General features: G+C 43.5%; 1 protein-coding gene across 1 annotated transcript in view; it reads left to right on the forward strand.

The window, feature by feature from the left end:
* LOC124085013 (E3 ubiquitin-protein ligase SH3RF1-like) overlaps positions 1 to 18,830 on the forward strand; it is a 110,910-nt gene extending 92,080 nt beyond the window's left edge. The window contains exons 3-5 of the mRNA XM_058575188.1: positions 2,600 to 3,909; positions 4,004 to 4,141; positions 17,990 to 18,830. Of these exons, the coding sequence (XP_058431171.1) occupies positions 3,639 to 3,909; positions 4,004 to 4,141; positions 17,990 to 18,150 (570 nt within the window). The 5' untranslated portion in view covers positions 2,600 to 3,638 and the 3' untranslated portion in view covers positions 18,151 to 18,830. The remainder of the gene's footprint in view (positions 1 to 2,599; positions 3,910 to 4,003; positions 4,142 to 17,989) is intronic.
* Positions 18,831 to 20,445: the final 1,615 nt, after the last annotated feature.

Here is a 20,445-nt window from a genome sequence, read left to right on the forward strand (position 1 = left end):
GCAGTACCCCATGTGCTTCCTGAACATTTTGAGAGTTCAGGAACAGCTATTTGTACACTTACCCACAACTTGTAATATCATTTCCTACAAAAATTCTAGTACAAAAAATTTTTCTTTGTAAGATGCAAGCATTGTGTTTTAGGGAATCAGTAGCACCCTTTAATTGGAAACTGGTGAACTGAGTGTGGTTGTGCACACCTAGAATCCCAGTAGCTCGGGAAGCTGAGATAGGAGGATCATAAGTTCAAAGACAGCTTCAGCAAAAAGTGAGGTGCTAAGTGAGGTGTGCGGTGAGACCCTGTCACTAAATAAAGTACAAACTAGGGCTAAGGATATGGCTCAGTTGTCAAGTGCCCTTGAGTTCAATCCCTTATACCCCCCCCACTAAATAAAAAGATTAATGTTTCCTTTCTGACATGTTACCCTAGGAAATGGGAATCTTCATTCCAGAGAATCTACTGTGTATAGTTTATTAACTGAGACATGTCAATTTGCTTGACAAAAGGATTCACCATCATAGTACCATAAGGAGTTTGAAGGAGACATCAGAAAACTCAAGGAGAGATGCTATGGGCATCCAGGGAGTCCAAAAGATGATTCCTGTGAGTCCCAGCAGTATCCATGGATCAAATACAACCAGTAAACACTCTCATGATTAAAATGATTATTATAGTGGAAAAAACCTATCTCTCTTGGTAAACATCACTGGACCACCCCAAGGGTCCTCCAGAACCCCCCACAAATCACTCAGATTACCCCAACCTCCAGCAGTGTAACTCAAAGCCACTCTAATTCACTGGTACTTATGCCAATGCAGTTGTACAATATTTTGAATATCACTCCTGGGGTATCATCAAAACTGCTTCTTAAATAAGAATCTTTCTACTCCCTAAAATTTTAGACACTTTTTCCTTGAGCTATTTGACAGTGTTTTCTACCTAAAAAATACTAGCAGCTGAAAGTAAGATCCAGCTCCATGAAATGCATCTCTTTCCTATAGTAGGTTTTCATCAAATTATTTATGTTAAATTTTAATTTAGAATTCATACACAGCCTGATTAAAGTTCTAAGCTGTGACACTAAAAGTTTTTAAACTATAGAGATACAGGATTTGCTCATGGATGGTGCAAAACTATATGTTATGACACAATTAATCACTCATTTCTTTGAAACCACGTATTAATAATCTCTTTACTCATCCCAAAAAGAATAACGATTTGACCATAAAAGCTATACAGAGATCATTAATGATAAAGAAAAATTTTGGTTCTATTCCTGGAAGTACTTGAGTTTATTAAACTACACAACAGTGCAGCACATACAATTCCCCTAAAAATTATACAGAAGACCACAAAAGGTGACCATTTATCCTTCTGCTTAACTTTAAACTGTATGAGTTGGTTACAAATTGTACTACCCAGTCAGTAAGAGCTTATCACATGGAAAATAATTAAAATCACCATATAGATTTTTGAAGGAAAATATCTGCATTTGAAGACAGAAATAAAAGTCTTAATTTTCAAAAGAAAATGATCAGCTATTTGCAAATTTACAATTCACTAAAGCCAGATTACCGTGATTTTATTACCTAAAATATGTAATAGTGCCATGAAATTTTACTCACCAAACAACAGCTTAGAACATAGCCACATAGTTAAAGGTATTTGACAATAAATAATGGTCAATAACAAAGAGCCATGCACAAAACAATTGGTCAAAACAGGAACAGTCAGAGCTCTGAAGACACAGGGAGACACACAGATGCCAAAGAGAGGCTGTTTCCATGAGCACAACAGGCAGCCACATAGATTACATTGCACTTAGATTTCTGTTTTCAAGTTCAAGATATGATGGGGTGCTGGGTAAAGCAGAAGGTCAACCCCAAGGGTGTCACAAGTGAAAGTCATTGACATATCTCCACAAACATGATTTCCAATACCTGGAAGAGCCACCATCCCACAGCAGCTGAGCACACTAAATACTCCAGTCTAAAGTGTACTTGCCCCTTCCAGCTTCTCTACCATGTTAGCCAGCATCTCCTGCAGGATATGCAACAAGAGGAACTGCTCCAGCTTAAAGCTGTAGATGGACAGGCCCTGGGGGATATTCTGCAAGGAAAGAGGGAGAGATGTAGATATGTTAACAGTTTCAAGAATCCAGGCCCCATCTACCTTGGTGTCCTCCAGCTGCTTCACAGAAAATGTGAAGATGTTTGCTACTTCTGCACTGTCAGCTGACCATCTCCACAAGTCACTGTCATTACTGCTCTTGTTTCATATATTATTAAACTCAGAGTAACAAGTGCTGTCATGCCCAGATTGTGTATCCTGACATACTCTGCATTGGAGCTTTGTCTGTAGTTCCTGAGGTTCCCTATGACAGGGACTATTACTACCATCAGAAAAAAAGAAAGCAGAGAAGTTAGGTCACTTTTCCAAAGTCACACAGTCACAAAATATTCAAGCCAGGATTGAAATTTGGACTATTCCATCTCTCACATATTGGTTTCTAACCCATCAAGCATTCTGTTGATTTAAAAAAGAACATTTAAGGCTGGTCAAGTGAGAGGCACTGACACCTGTGTAATGTCTCTGTGCAGAGAGAGGGACAGCAGAAAGGAGTCTCCAGGGGCCACCACACCTCCTTCAGAGAAATAGAAAGCAGCAGGCAAGGCTGGGTGGAATCTGCATTGGCCATTGCCACCACTGGGGGACCAGGAACAAGAAGGAGGAGCCAAGGTGTAAGAGCAAAGTATGACATGGAAGTTACATGAATAATTTAAAGAGCTGCACACAATTATGAACATTTCTGAAGCCTTTTCTCAGTGAAGTACATCAAGATGAATGAACCTGCCTTCTTGGATCTTTTGGAATGTCCTGTGTGTGTAGAATGCCTGGGTTCTTCTGCAAAAGTCTTGCCTTGCCAGCACAGGATTTGCAAAGGATGATTTCTGGGATCATAGGTTCCCTCAGTTGTTTGTACTGGAGGGCTCTTGTTGGCTCCTGTGATGAACATCCAGATAACATCCTGCTGGTCAGGCTTCTGGATGGCATCAAGCAGAGAGGCCTTGGAAACCTAGCTGGTGGGGGCATTGAGACTAACTGCACAAATGCATTAAGGGTTCAGGGCAGTACTATGGCTAATTGTAGTGCAAAAGATCTAGAGAGCTCCCAGTGTGGATGGCAGCCTCCAGTGCAAGCCTGGAGGCTCCAATGAGGGGTATACCTGTTACCATGTCCTCAAGCATTACATTACTATGAAGGAAAGAACCCTGGAGACTTTAAATTCAGCAAATGTGACATCATCATTTGTTGACAACATGTTGATAAAAACTGGCTCCACAGGGTAAGTCAATGGGATCCATGGCTTTTTCCCCAACCAACTTAGTGCAGATTATTAAACCATTGTTTCAGCCCCCACCTCAGTGCAAAGCATTTTATGACTTTGAAGTGAAAGACAAAAAAGCAGCAGATAATGACTGCCTTCCATCTGTTAAGGATGATGTTCTGACTGTGATCCAGAGAGTGGATGTAAGCTGTGCTGAAGGAATGCTGGAAGACAAAATAGGAATATTTCTGATTTCCTACATTGAGTTTAACTTGACTGCTAAGCAGCTGACATAATGGGATAAGCCTCCCATGCCAGTAGTTGATGCTGAAGACTGTACCTCAGCAGCAGCCCAGAGCAGCTCTGCTCCAAAGCACTCCAACACCAATAACAACACCAAAAAGCATCACTCCTTCACTTCCTTCATCATGGCAAACAAGTCCTCTCATGCATTCATGCATCCCAGAACTGTCAATCCATGGAGATCAGCCCTCCTGTCCTCATCAGCTCCAGCAACCTTCAGCTGCCATAAGGATCAGAGAACTGTCTGTGCTTTCCTTCAGTGCCCTTTCTCAGATTCATGTGAGTACTGCCATGTTCATTTTGATCCCACACCCAAGCAGCCTAGTGACAACTGGCCCCTCGTTCACTTTCTTGTTGGATGTCCCCTCTCCAGGTGCCCATGGAACTATGAATCCTCCCTTTCCAGCACCCCCTCTCCTGGCTGCCACTGTCCTCACCTCCATCCTGCCAGGTGCTATGCTGCTTCTGCTGGAATGGGACCCAGTCTCATGGCAGAATCCACTGCTCACAGGTGAGAAGATTGAATATTATGAAGATGTTAATTCTCCCCTAATTTATCTATAGATTTGATGCCATCTCATTACAAATTCTAGCAGTCAATTTTGTGGAAATGTGTATATTAATTCCGAATGCATATATTAATTAACATATATTAATTCCCAAATTTAAGCAGGTATACATCATCTCAGAACCTGGGATCACAGTATGGTAAAAATAATTAGAAAGTGGTGAATTTTGAGTATTAATTATTCCTGATTTTATACGATCTACTTAATTTTTAATAATGGTTGGGTTTAACAATGATTGGCAAAATTTATAAAAACTAATCTCATAAATAAATAAATTTGGGCTGACTTTAGCAAACCAATGATACCAGGTATCTGGAGAAGTTTAGGTATCTATGATTTTCTTACCAGCCATTCTTAAGTACTGGAAGAATATTAGCCTAATGAAGAGAAAGAAAGGGAAAATAAAATGAAAGAAACTTCAGCCCCTGCCCCAGAATATATAATTTGATTTTCAAGAGTAAGCAGGTGTTTGAAGTTATAAATAGGTCATTTTTTTTCTACTACATGGCTAGCTTTCTTTACAGATTATAGGTAAAGTCTATGTATTTTGATTTGGATAAAACTTCATATAATGTTCTGCAAGCCATTTAAGAAAAAGAGGATCATGAAGTGTTCGTGGTTCCTTTAAAACAATATACATTTTGCCCAAAGACTACTACTCTGGCCCCAAATTGAAAGTCGACCACTGAAGTTGAAAATTGCAGACAAAGTTGATTTATAACTAAGGTAATCTCAAAAGTCTAGAAATTTGTTTACCCATTACATCATAACAAGTCCAGAACCCTTTTATCTATCAGATAAATATTGGTTGATGAATGAAAACTAACAAGCCATTAGTCTTCAGGAGCGCCCTAGAAATGAGACTATGCTGCATTCTTGTAGGAGGTTTCCTTCCACCTATTATTCTCTAATTTAAAGATGACACTAGCAAAAATTCCTTAAATTTTAATTGATGGAAAGCAGCCTGTGTCTTGTGCAGTGTGTAGGTGCCAGTTTCTGAGGTTTCAGATTAATATATGGAAAGAAAAGCCCCCCTGGCTAACACAGGAGCTGAAACAAAGGGCAGTAAGAGTTATTTTGTTTCATGAATATTTTTGGACATGGAATATAATGAAGAATGATGATTTGACTGAAGATGAATTTAGAAGGAGTTGTATATAAATAAGAAAAAGTCTAATGAAAAATGATGAAGATATCACTGCTCTGAACCATTGGAGAAATTAATCCTATTTTAAACTAAAGATAATACTGTAAACAGGCCAGATTTTATGTTAATATGAATCTATAATTTCCTTCTTCCATGCACTTGAGTTCAACATATTTATAGAACACACCTGTTGTGTTGTGTAACCTTCTGCCTGAGTCCTGATTCCTCAGGTTTCCAGATATGACATACCTATAACATCTTGTGTTGTTGAGGTCAACCTGAGGATCCTAAGTCCATGAAAATAAAACTCTTGTTCACATTCTGCAATTAAAAATGAGTTAAAAGGAAGGGATTCATAACATAGGGTAACTACTTTTTGAAAAGTCAAGAGATTCTGCTATGTTATTTCAGTTTTAAACCATCAACTTTATATGTTTAGGGCTTTAATTTATGGAACAATCAGGCAATATTTATATTTAACATTAAATACCTGAATATTATAAATCACCTTAGATGAACATTTATGGGGGATTTTCAGTGAAACTTCTGAACAAATTGTCATTTTATTGTACAGCAATGAGTTGTAAAAAAATGATATGCTAAATAATCCTGGAGTATAATTTAGGGAAACAAAAACAACTGGCTTCGAACTTCTGCCTCAGCCTCCATGTGACAGGACACCAGCCTCAACCACACTATTCTGAACATACAAGATTCCTGTCATCTTTGTCTTCATTCCAGAATCAACAGCAAGTCTTGTGGAGTGAGCTCTTCCTAAATGTCCTGCCTTTCCTTAAACTCCTAGGGTTCCTTTACTGTCCTCCTGTTCATATGGCTGTTTTACTGACAGACTGAGCCCCAGCATACCTGTGGGCTTCTGCACACAATTATAAGATCTGTCACTTGTAGCTGATTCCCTGGGGCCTTCTGAGTACAGTAATGAGCTGTTGATTCTCTGTCCATATCCCTATCCATTCTGTCCCACCAAACACCCAACCATTTGTTGTGTACTGCCCTTTGACACATCCCCATCATGATCCTGAATGTCACTTGGTGCCTCTTTCTGTGTATCAATGACATGCTTGTGTCTTGGCTTCACATCTCCATCTAAAGGTTCTGAGTTGCCCACACCACAGTCAATCACTCTGATGTCATCTGATGAGAGAGCTCACAGAGGGGGAAGAACCAGCAGCTGAGGTCTTCCTCTGGGGTACTGAGACACTTTTGAATCCAGATGTGCTCCTGGCAATCTTTCAGAATAGGGAGAATCTGGCATTTGGCTACAGAATCAGTCAGTCCTGGGGAAGAACAAGTCTTAAGTACACTCACAGTGCTCCGAGTGTTGCTTCTAGGCATAACACTCCTTGGGTCCTCAGCATGATCTGATGGAATAGCACAATTTTGCATCCATGTTTTTTCATATCAAACTTCTAAACACAGAGAACTCACTCAACCAAAATGACACAGATAGAAAATGACAGAAGCAGAATTCCAGTTGAGGGAGTATGCAGGTCCCCATCAAATAATTAGAAGCTGCTAATTATGTTGGCACAAAGCAGGAGGCATCTCTGCATTCCTTTTTTATTTGTCTTCAGACTCCTGCTCAGCTCTGCATAAAGGTGTGTTCTCCTTTAAGGAGTGTTCTTCTAAAACCTAGTAGCACAAGGTTTATTAGCCCCAATTTACCTAGTCTTGAAGAGGGACAAGATGATGAGATGAGAATAACTAAGGGATTTCCAGGGTTTTCAGGGACATTCAGTGTCAGCTTTCACATTGTCCTGTTCCACATCCCTGGAGTGGCCTAGAAGTCTCCAGTCATTGCCATGCACCTCTGAGGAACAGCAGAACCTTGTAGCAGAGATCACCTGGTGACAAGGCTGGCCCCACCAAGCAGGTGCATGTGTCCAGTTAGAACAAAATTGCCCCCTTCTGGACCTACAGTCCAATAGACAAGAAGCCCCTCCTAGGAGCACCAGGGAGATGACGATGACCAGATTAGATTGCCCAGGGCTGCATCCTTGTTCAGCCCTCTTGATTTGTCTCAATCCCTCCTCTATTTAACCCAAAAGCTCATGAGAGCATCCCATGGACAGGCCTGAGACCCTGTAGCTCACTTGTCTTTCCTGACATGGCCATGGTGAGGAAAGCTCCTTCCTTGTTTTCTTCATTACTTTCCAGTTTGGTTTTGGGATGAGTGGCTGGACCTAATTTGCTGGGTCCCCAGGGCCAAATTTCTGACCTCAAATTGCAGCAACATTCCCAGAGTTCTGGCTCTAGCCACCCGACCTACTGTCACATGGAGGGCTACTTATTCAAGTGGCCCTGTTGTTCTCAGCACAGCCTGTTTGGCACCCTCCTGACCTTAACTATGTGGCTGCTGGGAGTTTGCAGTCCATCCCACAAACCTCTTTACTTTGTTCTTGTGGCCATGTTATTCTCTGTTCCTCAGAACAGCCCACCTGACCTGCAAAGACCAACCTCCCCATTTTCCAGGGCCCTACTTCTAATGTATCAGCCTGTGATACCACAAAGCAAGGTCATCTTGTAATGTCTGCATCCTTCAATGATTGCAATAGGAATTTCAGTGCCCTGGGGCAGGAGCGGATGTTGGACAGGAAGACTCTGGTTGTTTCTGTAGTCCTCGGCTTAACGGCTAGCAGGAGAACAGATTGCAAGCAGGTTTGGGGGATATGGCTGCAGAGGTGACTGGTCCCCATGGACTGGTTTTTTGAGTGTTTCTGACTTCCTAGAGATAACACCTCCTGCTGAGCAGGTTGAAGAACTGGGGGCCATCCCAGATCTCACTCCAGAAGCACCCACAGTGTCAGTCCCATGATAACCCAGGTAACTCACCTAGAGGAGATCAGCACTGATGTGTGGACAGCACCCATTTGGTCAGTCTGGACCAATCTGTTTTGTTTTGAAGACATTCCACTGCAGAATCTCAGAGCAGGACAGGAAGTTGGAGAAAAACTGCTTCAACCCACATCTTTACAGTCAAGAAAAAGGCTCAAGCGGTGGCATGGCTTGCCCGGGATGGCACAGGGGCCCCCACATTTGAGAAGATTAGCATTCTCTCTTGGGAGATCCTATGAAGCTAGAGGTTTTTAACACCTCCCAGGTGCCCCCACATTGATATCTCTGGCCTGAAACTCTCCTGAACTCTGACTCATCACTCAACTGCCCAGATAAATCAAAATGCAACCTGTCCAAGTGAAAATCTTCATGCCTTCACTGTAGCCTTAATGCTGGTTGCCCCCACACCAAAGGGTGAATCCTGAAACCAAAAGTATCAGGAAGGGCCTCTTGGAGGGGATTAGGTCATGTGGATATGTCTTTATGAGTGAAATTAGTGTCCTTATCAAAGAGGCCCAGGAACTCATTCACCTGCAGGGATGCATGCAGAAGGCCTCTCCATGAGCCAGAAAGTGCAAGACATGGAAACTGCTGGCATCTTGATCTCAGACTGTCCAGCCTACAGGATGGTGAGAAATGGCTTTATGTCTGTCATGTATAAGCTACTTGGTCTATGGTATTTGGTCCAAGCAGCCTGCACAGATGGAGACAACCTCCCTCTAAACCTGCTGCTCCTGGAGCAAGAACATGGTTTCAGTTCTCAGGACCTAACCTGGGAGTCACCTTTGTCACCTTTCAGCAGTACATCTGGACAATTGACCCCATCTCTGGAATATACCATGCCTGCCCCAAGCTTTCCTCCACTGTCCCCACTGGATCTCAGCTCCATCTCTCCCAGCCTCTTACCTCTTGCCCTTCAGGCCTGTAACAACTCCTGGCCTCTTCTATTCAAGAGCACACTCTGAATGATATCCCCCAGCATGGAGCAGGCCCTATGAGTCCTCTGCTCCAAGCCCTCTGTTAATTATTCATCTTATTTTCAGTGACAGGAAGGGAAGAGAGCAAGACCAAGAAGTAGATCTGGCTCCAATGCCAAATTTATCCCTGATTTTAGAAAAATGGATAACTCTGTGACTCACTTCCCCCACATCTGTTCCTGCTTTAAAGTCACTAGATGTGGATATTTTAAAAGAGAGAGGGGTTAGTAGACCAGGGGTCCTCCCAGGCCTCCTCCCCACCATTAAACTCTGACTCACCATGAGGCCTGTGCTCCTGATTGACAGTACTAGCCCTGTACCCCACACCTCCATGTCCTCCTCCTGCTGCTTACAGAAGCTCTATCCCTCCTGCAGGCCACTCTGCTGATGCACAGGATCTTAGAGAGTGTGGTGACCACTACACTTGGAACATTGAAAAAATGCAAAGAAAAAAAAAAAAAAAGAAAAGGCACAGAAGAAGAGAAAGAGAAAATCTCCTGTGAGGAGTGGGCAGTGGCTGTATAGTTACAAGGGATGTGGTTTATTTTCCTGGCAGGCTTGGAAGTGCAGTAACACAGCCAGGCCCTGAACTCACCAACTCCTAACAGCAATATCTGAAAATGTGGAGAACAATTAGTATCTGTTTACCAAGGATCCATGATCACTTTCTGGATTCCTCTCCTGTGACATAATCCACACCCTGGGGCCAGGGTACTGCCTGCTTCCTCACAGGCTGTAGCCTCTGTCCCAAGATGCAGATTTTGACATTTACTGTCAACATACTTCCTGGAAGATTCTAACAAAGTTTTTTTTTTTTTTTTTTAACCCACTCCCAGTACAGCTCCTCCTCCAGCTTCCCAAACCTCTTCAGGCTCCATGGCCAGGTGTATTGCCACCTCAGACAGTCCAGTTGTCTCTGGCACTGTGATGGGGATGCTTTGGGCTACAAGGAACCATATTCCCAACTAAGTAAGTTCCAAAAATGGCAAGAAATTTAGAACAAAACTTGGAAGGATGACACCAGACATTACCTACTGCAGGCTTTCCCCAAACAAGGGGAAAATGGCCATTTAGGGAGCAGCCTTTTTATACTCCTACTTTGACAAGATATAAGAACCTTTCCCAGGACCCCATTGGCCAGAGTGAGATCATGGGCAGCCTTCACAAAAGGGAGCCCAGAGGCATCTGACCAAGTGACTGGGAGAGCCAGGACTGCTTTTGACAGCTCACCATTCCTTTCCATTTTGCCTAGAAAAAACATACAGCAGGCAGAGAAGCGGGCACAGTCCAGAGGTAGACCTCCACTTCCCCACTTGCTCCCTTCTCTGCCAGTGTCCTGCCTGGGCTGCAGCCTCATCCTTTCCTCCACTCAGGTGCACCTCTGGAATGGCCTCTTCCTAGACCTGCCTCAGATCATCTGTCTCCCAAAAGATTGATGGATGCTGATCCCTCAAGCATGATGCTCAGCTGAGCACTCCAGCACCCGAAAGTCCTGGTGGCTCTCTTATCCACTCTGTGAGTTGGCTTTCCATCACTGTCACCAAAATACCCAAAAAACTCCCTAGAGGAGGAAAAGCTTCTTTCAGCTCATGGTTTCAGTGCTTCAGTCCATACCTGGCTGACTCCCTCACTCTGGGCCTGAGGTGAGGCAGAACATTATGGTGGAAGATGGAGGAAAGCTTCTCAGCTCATGGCCACCAGGAGAGAGAGGGAGAGAGGGAGTTTCACTGGCCAGGGACAAAATATAAACAAAAAGATACACCCTCAATGAACTGCTTACATCCTACTCACCTATAATTATCACCCATTAACCCCTTCAAATTATTAACCCATCAAATTAATTAATCCACTGATTAGGTTACAGCTTTCATGATATAATCATTTCACCTCTGAACGATTTTGTACTGTCTCACACATGAGCTTTTGGGAGACACCTCCTATCCAAATATCATTTACCTTACTAGGTATAAACCTCCTCTCACCGAAACTCAAGGCCTTCAGCAATCTGGCCATTGATAAAGTAAAATCAGTGCTATTTTCATCTAGACCCTGAGAGGAACTGAGAAAGGGAAATGACCTTCCTGACAATAGGTGGCTCGTCCATGATCTCCCCAACTCAAAACATGCACTGCTAATAGAATGAAAACCTCAGGCAGGACCACATGGTAGTCATATCGTAAACTAGGTGGAGACTGACTCTGAGGCCACATAAATATCTGAGTCCATCCTTTTTCTAACATGAGTGACAGCTGCCTCTTTACCAACATAGACTGTGACTCTCCAGTAATCTTCCCACCCCTGAGACAAAAGTAATTAAGATGTCCAATCACTAAGCTACCTTACTTCTTGACCCTGTCCTGACTCACATCTTGAAGTTGTTGAATAGAAGCCAGAATCCTCTAAGGGGCATGCTCCATGCTTCTTTATGAGATGCTTCTCTGTGGCTGTGAAGCCAACAGAAATCTAAGTAAACTGAATCTGACCACAGGTGATAGCCTGGTGAGCTTCAATTGGTGGACATCAGCATCGTGATCTTGTTTCTAATGTTATTTCTCTCAGGTCCCAATATATACTTTAAAATTCAAAACTTTTTTCAGCATCACAGGTCACTCTCAATAGGTCTCACATCCAGCTTCCATTCTGCAAGAGATATGGAAGAAAGAGAAAGGAAGGTGTGGACTATATTCTAAATATGAATTAGCAGAATACAGATGTGAGAACCTCCATGGGTCACAGGGCCTGCCACTGTAACAAAGAGAGTCTAAGGAAAAAACACACATGGTAGGAATCTGCAAACCAAGACCCGCACCAAGACATACCAAGTGGTACATGGGGTGTCTTAGCCTTTGAGCATGTGGGCCATGGGGCTTGTTACTTCTGGAGGGAGGAAGGACTAGGGATAGGATGCAGCCATGAGGTGATGCTGGCAGGGTGATGTTCCTGACTTGGTTCTAGAGTGTTTCAACCAATTTTTCACTAAGTTACACCTTTATTACTGTGGTCCCCTCCCCAGCTTTGTACTTGTGTTGCTTTCCATTACTGTGACAAATATCTGAGGTAATCAGCTTAGAAAGACAAAGGTATATTCTGGCTTACTGTTTGCAGGCTTCAGTCCATGGTTGGTTGCCCTGTTGCTCTTGGGTCTGGGGTGAAACCACATATCACCCTGGTAGTGCATGGTGGAAAGTTACTCACTTTATGGTGATTGGGAAGCAGAGAGTGGTAAATTAAGAGGCCAGGGTTCCTCAGTCCCCTGAAAGCAGGCCCATAACAGGAAGCCTCCCACTTGCCCCCCGCCCCCTTAAAGGTCCCACCTTCTCTCAATAGCACCTGTGGCTGAGACCAAGGCTTTCCCACCTGGGCCTGTAGGGGTCATTCCAGATTCAAACTTTAGTAGTGGCAGTGCTTAATTTAAAAAGGAAAGGATTGGGAGTATACCCTCCACTCTTTTCCTACAGATAAGACTCTACAGGTGGGAGAAGCAGGAGCCCACCTGGGGTCATCCCAGTGATCAGGAGAGACCACAGCTTGACCAGGGAGGCCAGAGAAATGGAGGCATGGAATGGAGGCCAGGTTCTGGATGCACTGGAAGTAAGAACCAGCACAGCTGCTGACAACTGAATGGAGCATCAAGAAAGAGAAGATGGCACCAGGGTGGAGCTCAGGGGCACAGCCCTTGCCTGGCATGTGTGAGGCCCTGGATTTCATCCCCAGCAGCACAAGAGAATTTTTTAAAAAGAAAAAAATAGGAGACACAAGGTCAGGCCTGTGCTTCTCCTTCCTTTATTGCACAACCAGACAATAACAAACTCATTCACGTTAGGTTGGTGTTGGTCACCCCTGGGGTGAAACAGCAATATGCAGGTGGATGTCAGGGAAATCTGCTTTGCAGCAATGAGAGTCCCAGTTTCCCTGGCTTGCATTATTGTCCCTGGCAGGTGCCTCTAACTTTGTTTCTGTTCTTCCACTAGTTGAAGATGCCCCGCCAGGGCCCAGCAGGTAATGCAGGCACAGGCAGCATTTACCTGGTCCAGGGGCACTGTCAGTCTAGACCCCAGGAGAGTCCTGGTGTCCTCTGTGTCACCAGATCATCCACTGGTAAGGTGCTCTTGGCAGGAAGGCTGCCTGCAGCTTCAGTTGCTACAGGGTGGAGCCTGGGGAATGTGTAGCCACCTGCCCTGGGAGTGAGGGAACTGATCCCAGGGACAAAGGCAGCTGCCTCCTCCCCCAATTCACATTGTTAATTGATTGGTGAGCCCAGAAATCTGCTGCTTTGGGAAAAGAGGGAAAGCAAAATAGTTTCTACTTTAAGAAACCCCTGAGTCCCAGTTATCTTATTTGTTAAGAAAAAGGGATTTCATTTTCTATGTATTTCCTCATTTAAATCTATACTTAGAGCCAAGGAAAAGTCTAGCGCAGATGGGGATCTACACCTTGCCTTGACCTTTATCCCAGAAGCCTTGCCCCTGAGGTAGAAAATCTCCTGTCCTTCATGGGCAGCTGTCCTAGTTTTCCCAGCTCCAAGTAACATACTATATGCACTCAATAAAAGTTAATTTTGCATGAGTGAATGAAGGAGTAATCCAATAGTATTTCTGAAGCATCCTTAGAGTCAATATGTAGCCTGTGCCTCATGATGCTTTTCTTACACAATCACTTTTACTTGCAGGTCACCTGGCAGGATTTCTTAACTTTATTCACCAGATCCACATTTTAGAGTTGTAGGTAGTTTTGTATGCACTCATACAAGCATTTATACTTTTCCCACTATTTGCCAACCACTGCTTCACAGTAGCTTACAATACATCAATAAACAAGAAAAATAATCACCTGCCTTGTGGGTGTCATTCTGATGAAGATAAGCAGACAACAAATAATAAATACAATAAATAATCCAGTAATTCAGAAAAAGTAGATATATGAGGGGGGCGTGGCAGAGTATCACAAGAGATCTGATGCAGGGACAGGGACTGACTGTGTCATCCTAACATCTTATCATAGAAACACAATTTCCAAAACCTGACTTGCATGTCTGCTGAAGAGCAACCTTGACTTTGATTTTCATTTAATAGTGTGCCAAAATATATTAAACGAGAATACCAAAATCCTAGAAAAATGCGTAAGTATTACTGAGCCTATATAAAATGAAATAAAAATGAGACTGCCTAGGATTCTTGGAAGTTATTGATTAGATACATAAATAACTTTTTATCCATTTTTTGTTTATAAAACTTCAGAGAATATGGAAAATATTTTAAATTGGTAGCTAACTGATATATAAAATGTAAAAATTACATGTATTTATAGAGTACCATGTGATGTTTTGATACACCAAATAAGGTACAATGTTTAAATCAGGTTAAAGACACCTACCTCCTTAACATTTCCCCTTTGTATATTGTGAAACTGTGTGGGCTCTTTTCTTCCAGCTTGATGAAATATACTATACCAATATACTATTACCAATACTCACCACCCTACTGTGCAATAGCATTCCAGAAAATGTTTGCTGTTGGTTTTTATTTATTTGTTTGTCAACGAGCCTTCATTTTATTTATTTATTTAAATGTGGTTTTGAGATTTAAACCCAGTACCTCACACAAGTTAGGCAAGAGCTCTGCTGTTTCTGTAGCACCAGGGACTGAACCCCAGGGCCTTTCACACTGGGCAAGGCCTCCACTGTAGGGCTATGCACACAACCCAGCAGAAAGCATTTCTGGAAGGAGTGAGAGAATAGGCTGAATCCTCCCCTGAAAGGATCAAATTTGAGCTACTTCCTTTCTTTTTTCTACTTGGTCTCATGTATTTTCAATTACAAAAGCCATGCATTCTCTTTGTAAAAAAAACAAAGAGCCATACTGAACAGAGGTTTATAAAATAAGTCTAAAGTCCTCAGAGAACTGAGAAGAATTCTCTTATTTTGACTTTCTAAAAGTATAAGTGTGTTAATATATACCTTTTTTTGTTTCAAAAACATAGAAATGCATATCTCCTTAACAGATATTTAATTCAGCACAATGCCTTATGGGCAGAGAAATGAAGGAGGTTTTCATTCTCTACTTTTTGTTCGAATGTTGACATTGAGTACCTTACATGTGTATACTTAAAATCTGATTAAAATGAGAGATTTGCGGTGATATTTTATAAACTAACCAGTGCACAGTATGATAGTTAACACCCAGTAAGCTGAATAGTAAGTACTAGTTTTTCCCTCCAAACTCATGAAAGAATGGAGTTTGAAACCTAGTTTGAATATCCAACTAATTACATGGGGATTGCCATTCGGAAAAATTCACACTTCCTCCCTCTATCAAAATGTCAAGAAGAAAGCACTTTTTCGTGACTCTACCCATGAGGACTTTGGTCTAATGCATCTTCCATAGTGTCTCACACAATCATCCAATCCAATGCCAACCAGGCTCTCTACCATCCCCAAGTCCTCAACTGTGGTGTCCTAATGCAGGCCAATGTCAAAAGCTAGCTTATCAGTTAAAGACCACCAAGTGGAGAGGCAGCACAGATACTAAAAACAGAACCAGAAGTGATCGCTCAACATTTATAGTCATGGTGGAGTCCTGTTCTGACAACTGATTTGATATGTGTCTCTCTCTGCTGCCTAGCCTTTTTCTAAAAATCTGGATCCCGCTGAACAAAGCCCAGGTCCTTAATGGCTGAGGCAGAACAGTCCAAGCACAGCATTCATTAGGAGCAAATGTGTAATTTTTCCCTCATAAAAGACTAAGGAAATGTGCTGTGTCACAACAAGACAAGTAACTGGAGATGTGTTTGTACAGCTCTCACTTCATGTGATATTCATGATCCCCAGTAGAGCACAGTGTGATCCGACAGTGAGAACTGGCTCCCAAGCAGAAATCGAAAAACTATTCAATTTTATCTTCTAGTTCTGTTTTCCTCTCCTTTTTTTTTTAATGCTCTGAAATCCATCTAGAATTGCTTGATTTTGGTGTGCAGGATGTCGTTTTACTAAATTGAAGTTTGATTGTGCATGTGTTTCCCTAGGAGGAATTGGTTTCTCTCCATACTATCATCACCTCCAACCCCTAGGTTTTCCTAACTGTATGGTCATGAAGCTTAGGGTCATTTTTCAGACCAGTTCCCAGCACCTTGTTAAGTGCTATAAGGAAGAGGACACAAAATGAATGTGGTATAAGCTTGCAGTACACCACCATCTGCACAAAGCACACTCAGAGCCAGTAATAACAGGACCATGTGAAGAGGACACAGAGATAGTTCTGGAGGTTAGGAAAGGCCAGGCCCCTTTCCACAAGCTCTGGACAAGTAAGGCAAAGGCTATAAATTTCCCATTATGGAACAGGGCCCATCCAGCTAAATGGTGGCCAGTGAGTGTGGGAAGGCAGGAGATGAACTGATTGGGGGGGGGAGTCAGCACCATAGGGATGTGTCATTTATGTGACCTGGAGACTCAGACTTGGCCTGCTGACTATGAAGCACTGGCTCTCATGGTTATAGAAGAGGCTTCAAGAGTCTCCAAACCTGTATTGAGTAAGCACAGGACTGTGTGTCTGACCTGGAGACAGGCAACCCACAGGCATCCCTGAAGTTCACAGGCTTCAGATATAAACTGTGTTAAATGTCTGTTTTTATTACAGAAAAAGTAACAACTTTACATTACTTAAAAGGGGGGGGTGAAGAGAGGGGAAAGGGTATAGTGGGTAGAATGGATAGTAGAATGAATCAGACATTATCATCCAAAGTACATGACTGGTGTGATGCTACATCCTGCACAACTAGAAGCATGAGAAATTATACTACATTTATGTATGATATGTCAAAGTACATTCTATTGTCATGTAGAATTAGAACAAATTTTTTTAAAGTAGATTAAAGAAAACATACCAATTTGCAGAAAAAATATGACTACAATATCTGCTCATAAATGGATCCACCTGGAGACAATCCTAAATGAAGCTAAGCCAGTTTTCAAAAAACAAAGGAAAAATGTTTAATCTGATATGTGGAAGCTAACCCACAACAGGAGGGATGATGGGAACAGAAGTGCAGTAGATTAGACAATGTGGAGTGGAGGTAAAGGAGGGGGCATAAGCAAAGGAAAGACAGTGGAAAAACTCTGATGCAGCTTTCCCATGTATATATGTGGAAACAACATAGTGAATCCCACCACCATGTACATCCTAATAATGTAACTCTAAATAGATAAAGTATAATTATACAAATATGGGCTAAATCAAAATGAATTTTATGGGCCAGGGTTTGGCTCAGTGGAGAGCACTTGCCTAGCATGTGTGAGGCACTGGGTTTAATTCTCAGTACTGCATATAAATAAAATAAAATAAACGGTCCATTAACAACTTAAAAAATAAAAAATTGGATTTAATAACTTAAAACAAACAATAAACGAAAACTAATAAAATGAAACATTTCCTAGGTTCTTTAAACATTTTGATAGCACTAAAATCAACTTAAAATGAATGGAAACGAAAAGGGCTTTTAAGAGTGTGTATATAATCTCTCCCACTTTTCTGCCATATGATGACACAACTATTGGGACAGACTTTTCCCGCTTCTTCACTACTAGAAATTAAAATTAAGAAATTTCATTATTTAGACGCTAATTATCTAACAATACCTTTGAAACCGGAGTTCTAAGATGAAACTCCATGGCTTCTGCTGGCAGGTAGGGGTCTGCGCGGGGGGGGGGGGGGGGGGGAATCTGCAGCAGAGAGGAGTCCTAGCTCTTCATGGCGGGCCATTCCATCCAGCTTTGCAGCAGACCCCAGCAGATCCTCAACCATTTCTTCTTCTTTCAGCAGTCTCATCTCTGGGAACCAAAGCAGGCTGGAACTTCCGTGGAATTCAGGCAGAACTCCTGAGGAACTCCTGCAGAACTCCAGCAGAACTGTGGCGAAACTCTGAGGAACTCTTGCACAGCAATCTCCATGGCCTTGGCAGCTTCTCTTCCTCAGACTAGCCTCCAAGGGGTTTATATAGCACTTCGTCCAATGCTATTTGTCCAAACTTATGCTAATTAGGACTTAGAAAGAAATATCAATGCTATTGGCCCAAAGTTATGCTAATTGGGTTGGACACATAGGAACTCCATTGATCAGTCTCTTTTTAATATTCATAGTAGATTCATTCATAAAAGAAGCCCCGAATTCCCATGCTGACAATGAATGAATGGATTGGGAAGCAGCTCAATGGCAAAGCTGCAAAAGCACTTGCCTCACATTCCCAAAGCCGTGGGTTCGATCCCTATTCCAAAAAGAAAAAGGAAAAACAAATTTCAGATAAATGAATGCGAGCAAAAAAGAAAATAAACTTTATCAATACATAAATCCTTACTCAAAAACATACCTGCTCTGCGTTCTGCAGGATCTCTGTCAAGTGACCCCTTATCCTTTATCTCTTTAAAATAATTTTTTTCCAAAAGTTGAGAGTCATGGACCATGTTTTAGTCATCTCTCTTCTGCACTTATGCCAGAGGTGAATGGGTGTGTGGGATGTAATCCAGCGGAGGACCAAGGACTGATTTGGGGCCAGCTTGGGAAGTATTGCTGGTGATATCACATAATAGCTAATTGTTAAAATTCAAATGCATGCATGAACAAATTATATAGAACCAAAAGATATTATGATTAAAGGTCAAGAAGAAGCAAATAGGGCTAGGATTGTGACTCAGTGATAAAGCACTTGTCTCGCACCTGTAAGGCACTGGCTTTGATTCTCAGTACCACCTAGGAACAAATGAATAAAATAAAGGTCCAGAGACAGCTACCTGAGCTCAGGCCCTTCCCAGATGCACTGGAGCTGGGGCCCAGAGTAGCCCAGTTTCATCCTGCCACCAGCAGAATTCTCAGGCCCAGCCCAGGACAACTTCCAATCAAGAGCTCATGTACAGTCCAGATCTGCCCCCACTGACCTGTGCAGGAGGCCAGACACAGGGCAGGCCCGCGTCCATCCCTCAACCAGGAGACCTGCCCCAAGCTCAGGTCCAGCCCAGGACTGCCTCCACACACCAGCAGACACCCGCTGGAGCTCAGGCTCTGCCCAGATCAGCTTCACCAACCTGCATGAAGCCCGGGAAAGGGTAGGTCTGGGTCCATCCCAACATTGGCTGACCCTCCCCGTAGCTGAGACTTGGCCCAGGACTGCCTCTGCCCACCGGCAGACCACTGCAGGACTCAGATCCAGTCCAGAGCCACCTCAAGGACCTTCTCAGGAGACCAGGCCCAGGGTAGCCTGAGTCCATCCACTCATCATGAGACTGGTGCCAGAGCTCAGGTTTGGCCCAGGACTGCCTCCACCCTCCAGCAGCTCCCTCCAGAGCTCAGGTTTGGACCAGGACAGACTGCCCACCAACAGACACTTGCTGGTGGCCAATCCCAGCCCACTTCAGCCTCGACATCCTGGCTGAAGCCCAGCGTAGGCCCTGGTGCTTCCCACCAAAAGCAGACCCCCACTGTATCTCAGGCTCCCACCAGATAAGCCTTGCAGATGTGCACAGGTGCCCAGGAAGAGGGTAGCCCTGGGAACATATGGCCACCACCAGACCACCACCTGAGCTCAGGCTCGGCCCAGGACTGACTCTGCCCACAGGCAGAATCCTGCCAGAGCTCATACAAGGCCCAGATCGGCCTCACTACCCTGCACAGGAGCCCAGGCAAGGGGAGGCCCTGTTCCATCCTGCCACTTGCAGAATCCCACCAGAGCTCCAGCTATGCCCAGATCCAACTTGATGACCTGGCAGGATGAAACCGAGTCCAGCATAGCCTATGTCCTTCCAGTCATGAAGAGACTGGTATCCGAAACTCAGGCTCCTCTCAGGACGGACTCCGCCCACTGACAGACAGCTACAGTAGTTCGGACCCAGCCCAAATCAGCAGTGCTGAAGGGTGTGGGAGCCTGGCCCATGGTAGGCCTGTGAACAATTGCCACAAGCAGGCACCAAGCAGACCTCAGGCCAGACACAGAACCACCTTCATCCACAGGCAGAGTTCAAACATGACCAAGATTGCCCTCCCTGATCTGCCCAAGAGCCCAGGCAAGGGGAGGCCCTGTTCCATCCCGCCACCTCCAGAACCCTACCAGAGCTCCAGCTCTGCCCAGATCCACCTCCATGACCTGGCAGGAGACAAAGCTTGAGCACAGGATAGCCCAAGTCCATCCAGTCACCATGAGACTGGCACCAAAGCTCAGGCTCCGCCCATGAATGACTCCACCCACTGACCCACAGTCACCAAAGTTCAGCCCCAGCCCAGATCAG

The sequence above is a fragment of the Marmota monax genome, unplaced genomic scaffold (genome assembly GCF_021218885.2).
Source record: "Marmota monax isolate L192 unplaced genomic scaffold, Marmota_monax_Labrador192_F-V1.1 WCK01_AAM20220418_F8-fsc00090, whole genome shotgun sequence".
In the NCBI taxonomy this organism is placed as follows: domain Eukaryota; kingdom Metazoa; phylum Chordata; class Mammalia; order Rodentia; family Sciuridae; genus Marmota; species Marmota monax.